Source organism: Halichoerus grypus, chromosome 10 (genome assembly GCF_964656455.1).
Source record: "Halichoerus grypus chromosome 10, mHalGry1.hap1.1, whole genome shotgun sequence".
NCBI lineage: Eukaryota > Metazoa > Chordata > Mammalia > Carnivora > Phocidae > Halichoerus > Halichoerus grypus.
The window spans coordinates 96825891-96838645 of NC_135721.1; the positions used below are offsets into that span (position 1 = coordinate 96825891).

Consider the following 12755-nt stretch of genomic DNA (forward strand, 5'->3'; position numbering starts at 1 on the left):
TGTAGCTTCTGAGTCTCCAGGGTATTATGTGTCTAGACCTGCACTCTGCCATTCCTCTGTTGCCTCCTGTCCTAGCACTAATGGGGTCTGCTCATATCTTTCATAAAAATTCACTTCTGGGGGGTGCCTGGGTGGCACAGTCAGTTAAGCATTTGACTTTTGGTTTTGGCTTGGTTTGTGATCTCGGGGTCATGAGATCAAGCCCCCGTGAGGCTTCAGGATCTTGAGATTGAGCCCCGCGTTGGGCTCTGCACTCTGCGTGGAGTCTGCTTAAGTTTCTCTGTCCCCCTCCCCCCATGAGCACGTGCTCTCTCTCTCAAATAAATCAATCTTAAAAAAAAAAAAACACCTCACTTCTAAAGAGGGGCAGGAAGGGATGTATGACATCAGAGATTGCCGGAATTTGTTTCTTCTTTGACTTTATCAGTCTGAAGAATTAGTGAAAGCTTAACTTTGGGGGTAGGGATGAGGATAGAAACTGTCAAATGCCGCAGTTTCTGCAAAAAGTAATCTACATGTATGTATTTGGCAGGTGAAAGGAAAGCAAGCCAGGATGGATATTTACGACACTCAGACCTTGGGGGTTGTGGTCTTCGGTGGATTCATGGTCGTTTCTGCCATCGGCATCTTCCTCGTGTCAACCTTCTCCATGAAGGAGACGTCCTATGAAGAGGCCCTGGCTAACCAGCGCAAGGAGATGGCGAAAACTCACCACCAGAAAGTGGAGAAGAAAAAGAAGGAGAAAACAGTGGAGAAGAAAGGAAAGACCAAAAAAAAGGAAGAGAAACCCAATGGGAAGATACCTTACCATGAGCCAGCCCCCAACATGACCATCCTTCTCAAAGACCCAGTGCGGGCACCTGCAGTGGCCGTGGCTCCAACCGCAGTCCAGCCCCCCGTGGTCATTGCCCCCGTAGCCACGGTACCAGCCATGCCCCAAGAGAAGCTTGCCTCCTCCCCTAAGGACAAAAAGAAAAAGGAGAAAAAAGTGGCAAAGGTGGAACCAGCAGTCAGTTCTGTAGTGAATTCTATTCAAGTTCTTGCTTCCAAGGCTGCCATCTTAGAAACTGCTCCCAAGGAGGTGCCTATGGTCGTTGTGCCCCCAGTGGGTGCCAAGGCCAGTACCCCAGCCACCGGCCCTGCACAGGGCAAAAAGTCAGAGGGAGCCCAGAACCAGAGCAAAAAGGCAGAAGGAACCCCCAACCAGGGCAAAAAGGCAGAGGGGGCTCCCAACCAGGGCAAAAAGGCAGAGGGGGCTCCCAACCAGGGCAAAAAGGCAGAGGGAGCCCAGAATCAGGGCAAAAAGGTAGAAGTGGCCCCGAACCAGGGCAAAAAGGCAGAGGGGGCCCAGAATCAGGGCAAAAAGGCAGAAGGAACCCCAAACCAGGGCAAAAAGGCAGAGGCGGCCCCCAACCAAGGCAAAAAGACAGACGGGGCCCCCAACCAGGGCAAAAAGGCAGAGGGAGCTCCCAACCAGGGCAAAAAAGTAGAGGGGCCCCAGAATCAGGGCAAAAAGGCAGAAGGGGCACAGAATCAGGGCAAAAAGTCAGAGGGGGCCTCCAACCAGGGCAAAAAAGAGGAGGGGACCCCAAACCAGGGTAGAAAGGCAGAGGGGAGCCCTAATCAGGGCAAAAAGGTGGAAGTGGTTCAGAATCAGAGCAAAAAGGCAGAGGGAACCCCCAACCAGGGCAAAAAGGCAGAAGGGGCCCAGAATCAAGGCAAAAAGGCAGAGGGGGCCCAGAACCAGGGTAAAAAGGCAGAGGGGACCCAGAACCAGGGCAAAAAGGCAGAGGGGGCTCCCAGCCAGGGAAAAAAGGAGGGAACCCCAAACCAGGGCAAAAAGGCAGAGGGGACCCCCAACCAGGGTAAAAAGGCAGAAGGGGCCCCCAACCAGGGCAAAAAGGAAGGAACCCCAAACCAGGGCAAAAAGGCAGAGGGGACCCCCAACCAGGGAAAAAAGGCAGAGGGGACCCCCAACCAGGGCAAAAAGACAGAGGGGGCCCAGAATCAAGGCAAAAAGGCAGAGGGGAGCCAGAATCAGGGCAAAAAGGCAGAGGGGGCCCAGAATCAGGGCAAAAAAGCCGAGGGGGCCCAGAATCAGGGCAAAAAGGCAGATTCGGTCGCTAATCAGGGCACAAAGGCAGAGGGTGTTGCAAGCCAGGGTAAAAAAGCAGAGGGGGCCCCCAATCAAGGCAAAAAGGCAGAGGGAACCCCGAACCAGGGCAAAAAGTCAGAAGGGTCCCCCAACCAGGGCAAAAAGGTGGATGCATCTGCCAATCAGGGTAAAAGGGCAGAGTCAGCTCCTATCCAAGGCAAAAATGCAGAAATGGTCCAGAGCCAAGAGGCACCAAAGCAAGAGGCTCCTGCAAAGAAGAAGTCTGGTTCAAAGAAGAAAGGTGAGCCTGGTAAGTCATTCTGATATCTCTGAACTTGGAGGGGAAAGCTACCTTTCAGTGGCTTTTGGATTCCCTTTGGGAGAGCCGTGTGTATCAGTTAGCTGTAGCCACAACAGAGCTGCGTAACAAACATTCCAGAATTCGGTAGCTTACACCAGCAGTCATTTATTCTTGTTTATGCTTCTGTTCAATTGTCTGAAGGTTGACTGATCTGGGTTGTCTCCACTGAGTGGCTCACGCTGCAGTTTAACTGGGTTTGGCTCCTTGCTGCAGGTCGAGCCTCGGTCTGTTGCACACGTGTTCCTTCTGGGCTCCAGCCTGAGGCTTCAGGGATTCTGGAGGGCAGAAGCCCTTCTCATGGTGATGGCAGAGCTGTAAAAGGACACATTTGAAACCAGCATTCTATTGGCCCGAGCAAGTCATGTGACTGAGCCAGCATCAAGGGGCAGGAAGCCCACTGTCTCCAGTGGGATGGACTGCCATGTGAGGTTGGAAAAGGTGTGAGTAGGTGTGAGGAGAGGTGAGGAATTAGGAATAGTAATTCCATCCACCACTCAGTCTGGAACACTTCTGTGTCATGGCAGATCTTTCTTAGAGGCCTGACTGCATTCCGCCGGTCTGTTCTGTTGCTTACCTCACCTGGTACTCATGTCTGTCTGTCTGTTAAATGAATAATGGTAGGGTGTTTTTAAGGAGCAATGGCATCCATCCCCACCTCATCCCCAGTTTTTTCTCTTGCCTACCTCAGTTACTTCATGGGCCATTTTAGGTACTTGTCAGATAATACAGAACATTAATTTTCTGTTATCTTTTTCGTGCATATTACTAGAGAAATTGGGCCAGTGAGTTCCAGTTTCATGTTCATCATTCATTTGATACGGTAGTCTTATGTTTTCTATTCTTTCTTTCTTTCTTTTTTTTTTTTTCGGTCTTTGATTAGGGGCGCCTGGCTGGCTCGGTCAGTAGAGCATGCGACTCTTGATCTCAGGGTCATGAGTTTGAGCCCCATGTTGGGCATGGAGCCTACTTTAAAAAAAAAAAAAAAAAAGACTGACTAGTCATAAGTTGATTTGGAAAATTAATTGCATTTGTCTTAATGAGGTATCTTGGGGGGTCTGAAATGTGTGGGCCTGTACTGGGTAGCACAAGGCCCTGTGTTTTGAGCTGGGTTTCCCTTTCTTACCCCTTTGTGAAGCTACATTCACTTTTCTCGGGTTTCATCCTCCCCCAACTTTTGGGGGGCATTTGCTCAGGCAGCACCCTGTTCCTTGTGAGGGGACCCTGTGTGAACAGCTTCAGGCTCCTGCCAGGGGTCAAGGATCCGCCCACCTGGCCACACGGTCGGGTCAGCCTCTCAAAGCCCTTTGAAAATCCAAATGTTCAGCCTCGGTCTGCCTCCTCAGGCTGGAGGGAGGGCACACTGCCTTGTCTTTAAAGTGATGTTCCACTTGACCCAGGGACAGGGTGCTTGAAACATGAATACAGGGATGGAACTGAGAACCGATCTGTTTTATGTAAAGCATCAGGTGTGTTCAGAATAGAGCTTCCTGTGTCCTATGGCCATTGTTACGGTGTTCGGCTTTAGACATCTGAAATAAGGCATGGAATAGCAATGTGATGATACTTTAGGAAGGAAGGCAAATGGTACTAATTTCCAGGTAATAGCCTTGTTTGGAGGAAGACCTAACTTTCTGACCTGCGTGAGCCCACACAGCAGCTTGCTGGCATAAGAGAAAATTTGAACAGAGAAAAGAAATACCATGGGCCAGGATAAGAAAGATGAAATATTATGGAATGTGGTCAGTGCACCTGAACCTGGCATTTGACTGACATTTGACTGATTTGAATGCTACCTTAGATAGCGCCATGTGACCAGCCCTCGACTCTTGCTCTCTGGTGCCCACGGTTCAGATTTCATGGCCCTAGAGCCCTCCCTGACCCGAGTCAAGGTCTCCTCTGTTCAGAGAAGGAACTCCTTTCCTGACCTGTTCACGCCAGTGATCTGCATCCTCTCCCTCAGCATTTCCTCCTAGTCGTTAGGCAGTGTGCCCCCACTGGCCAAGGCGATGCACATCTCCAGGCCCCCGAGTTTCTGGGCCAGCCCAGCCCAAGTTGTGCCTTGAGTTGAGTGCACAGGACCCTGGAGAAACTGGGGGTGGACGGGCCCTGGACAGACAACAGAAGCTCACCTGCAGCTAGCAGACAAGGAGGTCAAAGGCAAGCGGCCAGGGCTGACTGCAGCCTCTCGAGCCAAGGGAGGAACATGGGATGTGCGGTATAACTGCATGAAAAGAAAGTGGCCTGCTTCCCATTCAGCAACACAGTCATGGCTGCAAGATCATAGCCCAAATGCTAAATATGAGTCAGATTAATTCTGGAACATGAAACTCCACGTACGAGATGTCATCGCAACAGAAGAGTGAGCCCCATTCCATAAGTCACTGGGAAAATCCATGCTGTCCATGGACTTGTTCCTCAGACCCTCCGTCTCCACAGCTTCTGGCTAATTGGAAACATGGAAAGAAATCAGATTTGCTGGAGAGGCGGGAATATCACTGCAAGCAACTGAAGGCTCCCAGAGCGGAGAGGGGCCTCGATGGCTCGTCACTGACCTCTGACTTCAGAGTGCATCCTCAGAGCAAGCCCTGAACTGCGTGTCTGTTTGGGATCACCACACCCCCAAACTGAGGACAAAAGCACACACTTCACTCATTCCACCCTCAGGCCCACAGTCCTTTACAGAGAAGAGCTGCAAAGCTGCTGGAAGCCAGGCATTACGGAGACACTTCACCTTGCCCTTCGTGCCACCCTGGCAGTGCCTCAGGGGTCCTTACTACTCCCCTCCCCCACCTTGCAAGCTGTGGTCCTGGGACCAATGGCATTAGCATCTCCTGGGAGCTGGTTAGAAGTGCAGAGTCTCAGGCTCCACCTAGAACTACTGAGTCAGACTACATCTTAACGAGTTCCCCAGGTGATTCATCCGCATGGTAAAGCAGGAGAAGCACTGCACCGGGGGGGAGTTTCTACTATCTCTGAACACACGGACTATTTCAGGATCTTCGTGGTGTTGGCACCGAGAGTGGCCTGCATCTCCCCGGGGCGGTGAGGGGGGACTCGAAGATGGCTTTACACCCCAACCACAGGAACACAAGGCTGAGATCACACAGTGCGCACTCAGGAAAATGAAAAATAAAGTACAAGACAGTTTTTTCCCCATGTCTCTAGACTCTCAGGCCCCCCTGAAGAATAAAGAAGTTCACCTTTCAGGTAGCCTATCAGCTGCACATGATACCCTGTGTGGCTGGCTTTTCATTCTGGGTCTGTCTGACGATCCACACGGTTGCTTTTGCGGCCAAGTGCCCCGTATAGGCCTTTTCATTTTTCTCACTGCAAATTCGGAGTGTCGTCCGGTCTCCCGTCATCCTGGCTGATCCATATTAATTTTGGCTGTCTTTGATATTTTCTAGGGTTTGATTTCTTTTTAAATTAAACCTAATTCATCCAGCCCTTACATTTTTAGAGGGGTCCAGTCTAAGCAGATTCTTCCAAATCTTGAACATGCTGCCCAAGATCAGAACATTTCTGACCCCCCCCATTGACATGACACGCCCTCCCCTCACCGCTCCGTAGTCCCCTGTGGCCAGTGGCGGCCTTCCTTGGACAGTGCAGGGAAGAACATCTCCATCTGCACAGTCAGTTCTGTTGGGCAATGCTGTTTTAAACCAGAGCCACCAGGAGGGGGGCAGCCTGTGAAAATGAGCATGTCTTTGCAGCTCTGTGTTGGCACCACACAGCTCATCCCGTGCTTTGTTCTGTCTGCCTGCGTCCCGCGTGGAGTGGGGGTAAGCTCCCCCTTGTCCTCCATATCCCAGCGCGATGTGACAAGTGAGGTCGTGGAGGCTGCGGCCAGCCCATGACACACGACAGATCAGTAGCAAACCCTGCCCTGGAGCTGGGGGGCACCACAGACAGGGGTGTGTCCTCAGTTGTCACCAGGTGGGCCCAGCAGGGTCCTCGCTGACAGGCACCCCAGAGAGAGACCCGGGCAGGTGTGGAGGTGGGCCCAGGACATGCTTCTGCAGGCCCAAGTTGGAACTCTTCCAGAACTTCTGATGTGTTTTTCCTACAAGAACAAATCAGGGCCATGTGGCAGGTTTTACCACTTGTCCGGGGCCGGAGTTGACAGTGAACACCTGCCTGCCTAATCCATGCTTTGAAAATGTATTATTGTATGAATACGTCCTTCCAGCAAACAAAATATGAACAATGTAGAAGCATGGAAGGTGAAAAACCGAGTCTTTCCACTCCGTGCCTCTCTCCACCCGTTCCCCGGGGGAGCCTGGGAGATGTTCTGCTCATCACATCGGCACACCCGGCTGGGGCCTGCGGGGCACACAGCTTGGAGCTTGCTTTGCTTACCAGGGTACTGGTGACATCATTTTGTACTGTGCCTATAGGGCTGTTGCTTCCAGCTCCGTCCTACTCCGGAGTAGGAATATCTCATTTATTTACTTAAATGATATTAAATAGTGTGCAGGGTTTTTTTTAAGATTTTTTTTTTTTTTTATGGCTTGAGAGAGAAAGAGAGTGAGTGGGGAGAGGGGCAGAGGGAGAGAATCTCTAGCAGACTGCATGCTGAGTGTGGAGCCCAAGAGGCAGGGCTTGATCTCATGACCCTGAGATCATGACCTGAGCTGAAACCAAGAGTCGGATGCTCAACTGACTGAGCCACCCAGGCGCCCCAAGAGTCTGCAGGTTTTTTTGCCGCTAAAATTAATGCCGCAGTGATGTATGTGTATTATAGCGTGAGCATCTCTGTAGATACGTCATCGCTAAGTGAAAAGGCAGGTGCATTTTTAATTTAGGAGGACAGTGCTACAGTGCTACATGGCTCCCCAAAGACATTTCACGATTTCCTATTCTCACAGGGTGATGAGAAGCCCACATGTGTGTTTTCCAGAGCCTTGCACCTGACTTTACTATTCCCATGGTGCTGTAGGAATGGTGATCACTTCAGGGGAGCATTAGAAACCCAGGTGTGCAATAAGGAGAAGGCACTTGCTTATGAAACAGAAGGCACGGATTCCTTTCTTATCGTTTGCAGAAGAGGAAACTCAGGGAACCACAGAGAAGTGGATACTTCCCCGGAACTAAAGCTCCTGAGTGTGAGCAACCCCGCTTGCAGGCCTCCGCTGGTTCATTCTCATGCGTGGTGTTTATTAGGAAAAGCCGCGTCCCTCTTACAGGAAGTGTGTTGTGTACATGGTGGTGGTTTCTTGAAAATCTTGAAGATCTATTTTTGCCCTCAGGCTCTGTCTTTGCTGGCGTTACTTCTACCAGCCCACCTGCCCTGGGCTGCATGGGTGCTAATGGGAGGGTGAGGTGACCCTTTTAGGCGAGCCCTTTCATCCCAGCACCTGGAAGGGAGTCCAGATTCGTACAGTGTAGGCCTGGCCCCGACATAAACCAAGGACAGACTTGGGGAACATGGGATGCCCATCTGCACATGCTCCAGACCGTCCTGCTTCTGCTGGAGTTTGGCATGCGCACTGTTGCCGCTGAGTGGGGTCCTTCCCTCCTGCACTGGCTTCACCCTGGGCCCCCTTCCCCATCTGCGGCCTGTTTGCTGGGGGTCAGAAGGCCATCCAGTCAGGGCCCAGGGGATCCCGGCCAGCCTGCAGAAGGTAGAACATGCTCTCATGTTGAGATCTCACGATGACCTTGTTACTCACACACACACACAAGTTTGTGTGGGAGAAAGGCCCTCTTGGGGGACAGGACTGTGGGTAAATTTTAGTATCTTTCCTTTGCCCTTCTGCATTTTCCAGTTTTTCCGTAACCTGCATTATTTTTTAGATGGAAAAGAAAAAAAAAGCTCCATTATTTGTGAGTCAAATAAACAGGCACTCATTGTACTAAAGTGGAACTCCTCACCTTTCAGGCACTGTGAGGCAGCCCAGCCCTAACCATAAGTCCCCTGAGTGTCTTCCGAGCGGCAGAAAGGAGTGCCTGCTCCTTCAGGGGTCCAGGTCGAGGGAGGAAAGTGGCCAGTTCTTCTCAGGCACATCCTAGCCCCTGGGTGCCCACTGTGTGGTCATGAACCGAGCTGAGATGGAAAGTTAGTGGCTCCCACATCTGTGAACCTGGCAAGGTCTTGGGGGGCTCCATATGGTGCAAGCCCCCCACACCCCCGGGCCACTCCTTCTGCCAGAGCAGGCAAAAATGCACAAATAGGATCATGTTCTTTAATCTAACGAAGCAGGGGTCAACCAGGGGTCAGGGGAGATAGGGAAGAATTTTTAGACCTACTAGGGGAACTTTGCTGAAGGGGTCTGTAGCTTTGCAGGGGCCCTAATCTTATACCATGTGACTTGATAGGAGTGACACCCCTTCCTTCGTACAATCCCATCCCCCCCCAGCACCTCCCACAGCGACCTTCTTGCACTATGTGTTTGCTGGGTTACCACCAGGAATGTGACACTATTGTTCTCAACCAGATGTTTGGTGAGGCACGTGGTTTATGAAGCTCCTTTACATGCATTTATCCCCCTATAGGTCTGTAATGTGGATTTGTAGGTTTACCTGCTTTTCCAAAAGCAGAAACCAAAGTTCAGCTCTCTTTTGAGACTTCCCAGAAGTCACATGGACAGCAGATGGTGGCCGGGACAGCCTCCAGCCTCGGTCCCTCCGTTTGAGGCCCCTCTCAGGCCAGGCCCAGCCCACCTCAGCAGCCACTCTTCAGCCCCTTAGGGCTGAGGTACAGACAGGTGTGTATTGAGATTAGGTTTGATATTCTTTTCTTTCGAACTTGGTTTTTCAGGGTTTGAAGCTCTGAAATCTCTGTAGGGCTTTTGAGCCTTTGTTCACGTTCTGTGTCAGTTCTTCAAACCCAACTTTTCTTTTTTGAAAGAACAAAAGCATCCCTTAGGGAAGGAGCTGAATCAGTATGGCACTGCCATGTCTTAGAGAAGCTGCTGGATGATATTCTTCCAGAACTCTCCATTCAGTCATCTTAAAACATGGTGGCGCTGGGGCTCCCATGGCTGCCCTGATGTAGCTGTGGTCAGGAAGCCCACAGGTGCACAGATCTTGTCTTTTCTGCAGGCATGAGCTAAAATCTCGATTGTCATTTAAGTAAGGCGTGTTGTCCTTGGACCAGCTTCGCGACTGAGGAAGCCCACGGAAGGACCTTGCCCAGAGGTCCTACAGGGCTTGTCTTTCTTTAAGAAATACTGTGATGTTTTTCTTTTTTTTTTTTTTTTTTCCAGTTGTAAACTTGATTTTGTTGAAATTTGGGGGAAAAAGTATAATGAGAAAAAGTCATTTCATCTATGGGATTTTTAAATTCCATGAAACCTTATTAAATGCACAGCCTCCCGGATTTGCTAACAGATTACTTTTTTCTCCAAAGGAAAAGGCCGGATTCAAAGGCCCCAAACCGGGCTGCTCTTAACATTCTTTGTCCTTGGTCCATGCAGGTTAAGCGCCAGATGTTAGTGTCTTTGGTAGTCGGGGGTCCAGTGTGGCTGCTCCTCTGGGGCCTCTATGGGATTGGGAAGGCAGGGCAGCCCCTGGGCAGTGGCGGGCTTTGCAGCCCGAGCTGGGCTTAGAGCTGGCTGCGTGCGTGCATGCGTGCGGGCTGCCCCGGGGGGCCGCCGCCGCCGCCGCCTCCGATGCATTCAGTGGATCTTCCATCCGGGGCCCTGTGAGGGCTGCTTTCCCGCAAACTCAGGAGGACCCTTGCAGCCTCCGTCCCCCAGTGTGAAGCTAGTGGGGAGGCCGGCAGGCATACTGGCTGGTCCCACGTCTCTAGAGACAGGTGTGCCTGCCGGCTTCTCTGACTATGGTGTGGGAGGGGGGTGCCGTCTGTGTTTGGGGCTGGCAGGAGTCGGGCTCGCCTTCGTCTCTAAGTCGGATGGTTGCTTGTGCAGTGGTGGGCTTCAGGGAGGTGCAGGGGAGCCCTTCCTGGGGCCTTGGACCCAAGTTTGACTTAGGTGATTGGGGATGTCAGGGCATGGACGTCTCCCCAACGTTGGGGTCTGGCTTCCTGCTGTGGGAGGCGCGGGGGAACCTGGCCTATGCTGTTGGGGTGGCACTCATGCTGCGTCTGGCGCAGCAGCTGTTTGGCCTGCATCTGTGCGTCTGAGACAGGCCTGCAGCACTGGTCTGGATGTCCCCTGAACAAACGAGTGTTTCTGCCACTGGAGTTCTCCCCCAGCCCCCAGACCTCACCCCCGTGGCAGGTTCCACTGGCAGAGGCCCTGGATTGACACCTGGGCTTCTGCCCCCCCAGCTCAGCTTCCTCAGCGCCCTTGGGCCTGGCCCTCAGCCCTGGGCTCTTCCCTCCTCTGCCCCTGCCTCCAGCCTTGTCCCCCAGGTGTCCTGAAATAACATTTCCCAGTCACAGACCTTTCTCCCTACTGGTGTTGCCTATGAGATAGAATCCAGATCCTTGGGGCCTGTGAAGACGTGGACCCACTGCAGTCTCACTTCTCCTTCCAAGCCAGGCTGCCTGTCCTTGCTGCCCCCACCTTGCACCAGCCCTTGCCTTCTCCGTACGCAGCAGTGCTTGGCTAAAGCATCCCGCTTTGAAATCTCTCCCGGCACCGCTGCCGCGGTTGCATCCTTGGCCGCACGCCCACCCCACATTCCCTTTGTGTGGATCTGCTGCGTGGTTGCCACGCGTCCCGTGTCTCGTCTGCCTCTTAGCTGGCACTTCCACCTCGGACTTACCTTTCCAGGCCCAGCAGTTTGCTGACTGCCGGTACACAGTAGGAGCATACTTTGTGGATGGAGACCGTTGGGACCCGCCCGCCCTGGGGCAACCTGTGCCAGCCGCTGGCGTTTTGCTGGAGCCTAGTGATGGGCTGTCGCCGGGCCTGGGCCATAATCCCCTCACGGACGAGCAGCTGTTGGTGCCACCCTGTTGGCTGACGTGGCTAGACGTGAGCTGTGCGGGAGTGTTCCAGTAACTGGACGCCGGAGGAGCTGCTGCCGACACAGTACCCAGCTTTGGAGCCCCGTAGGGTCCCTAGCACTGACACCTGGCCGCTGGGGATCCTGGTAGTTACGTGAAAACTCTCCCTAGAGGACCACGCAGTTGACAGTGAGGAAGAGACTCCTAAGTGCCTGTTTGCAAGACAAGTTTAATTTTAGGTGACTAAAGCTCCCAGCAGGGTCACAGAAGGGCGCCTCATTTTGGAATTTGAGGTGTGATGTACATTATCCCGTGCTGCATGCTCCTTGGCCAGGGGCCCAGAGAGGCAGAGGGCTCCTTGCTTTACATAAGGCCCCTTTAGCCTCACGAGAGGGTGCAGACGGAGCCATGCACCCGTGCTCCCCACCCACCCAAGGCAGGAGCCACAGGGCCTGCGGGCTGTGCCGCTGTATCTGTGGGGCTGGCTCCTGGGCACCACCTTTGCATGACTTCTCTGTCCCCTGTGGGAGTCGGAGAAAGGGCAGAGTCGCTTTAGCCCCCCTGAGCCCCTCCCTTTGTGTGTTGTCTGTTTCGGGGGCCGGGTGGGGTCAGGGTCTGGGGCCCTCCTGTGACTGGGGCTTGAAGGTGGCCCGCTGGTTGATTCTGCAGTGCTTTTTATGCCGGGCATCGTTCCAAACATGTTGGGATTTAATCTTTGCAGTGAGGCTGTGAGAGGGGAAAGATTGATTTTTACCCCCATTTCACAGATGAGGAAACTGAGGCTAAGGGAGGTGAAGCAACTTGCCCAAGGATGCACAGGCAGACAGGAGCTGAGCTGGAATTTGAGCCCAGGCCACCTGGCTCAGGGGCCTTGTTCTGACCATGGTGTCCCATTGCCCAAGGGCAGAGGTGACCTGCAGGCCGGACCTGGCCCACGGATGTGTTCCAACCCCACAGTGGTTTGATTTATTTATTTTTCATTGAGGTAGCTGTCAGCACTAAAGGTCAGGAGATGACACATAAAAATCTCGTTTCTGGCTCTCCCTGGCAAGTCCGCACCTCTGAGAGTTCTGGCCCAGACCCCATGGAAGCCATCCCCTAGAGGTGAAGGAACTTGTCCAAGGCCGCCTCGCTCAGGAGGCTGCCCCCTGAGGAGCCCCTGGTCAGTCTGAGGCCTCTGTAGGGACAGGGGCCACCACGGCTTTAGCAGGGCATGCTTGGGGAGAGGGGTCCCAGGGCTGGAAAGGAGTAGCCCAGCCTGTCCACTAGAAAAGACAGTGTGAGCTGCACGTGTGAGCTCTGTATGTAATTCAGACTTTCCTAGTAGCCACATGATAAAAGGTAAACACGAAGCAAAGAGAATTAATTTGGGATATATTTTATTTAACCCAGTTTACTCCAAGTACTGTCATTTCAACATGCAGTCGATACAGAAAATTATT

General features: G+C 52.7%; 1 protein-coding gene across 6 annotated transcripts in view; it reads left to right on the forward strand.

Annotated features, from left to right (window-relative positions):
* Positions 1 to 12755, forward strand: part of RRBP1 (ribosome binding protein 1) — a 63201-nt gene that overhangs the window by 22570 nt on the left and 27876 nt on the right. For 4 of the 6 annotated variants that reach the window (XM_078056894.1, XM_078056889.1, XM_078056891.1 and 1 more), the window contains exon 2: positions 533 to 2405. In XM_078056894.1, the coding sequence (XP_077913020.1) occupies positions 554 to 2405 (1852 nt within the window). In that variant the 5' untranslated portion in view covers positions 533 to 553. The remainder of the gene's footprint in view (positions 1 to 532; positions 2406 to 12755) is intronic. The other 2 variants (XM_078056892.1, XM_078056893.1) reach the window with 1 other exon arrangement.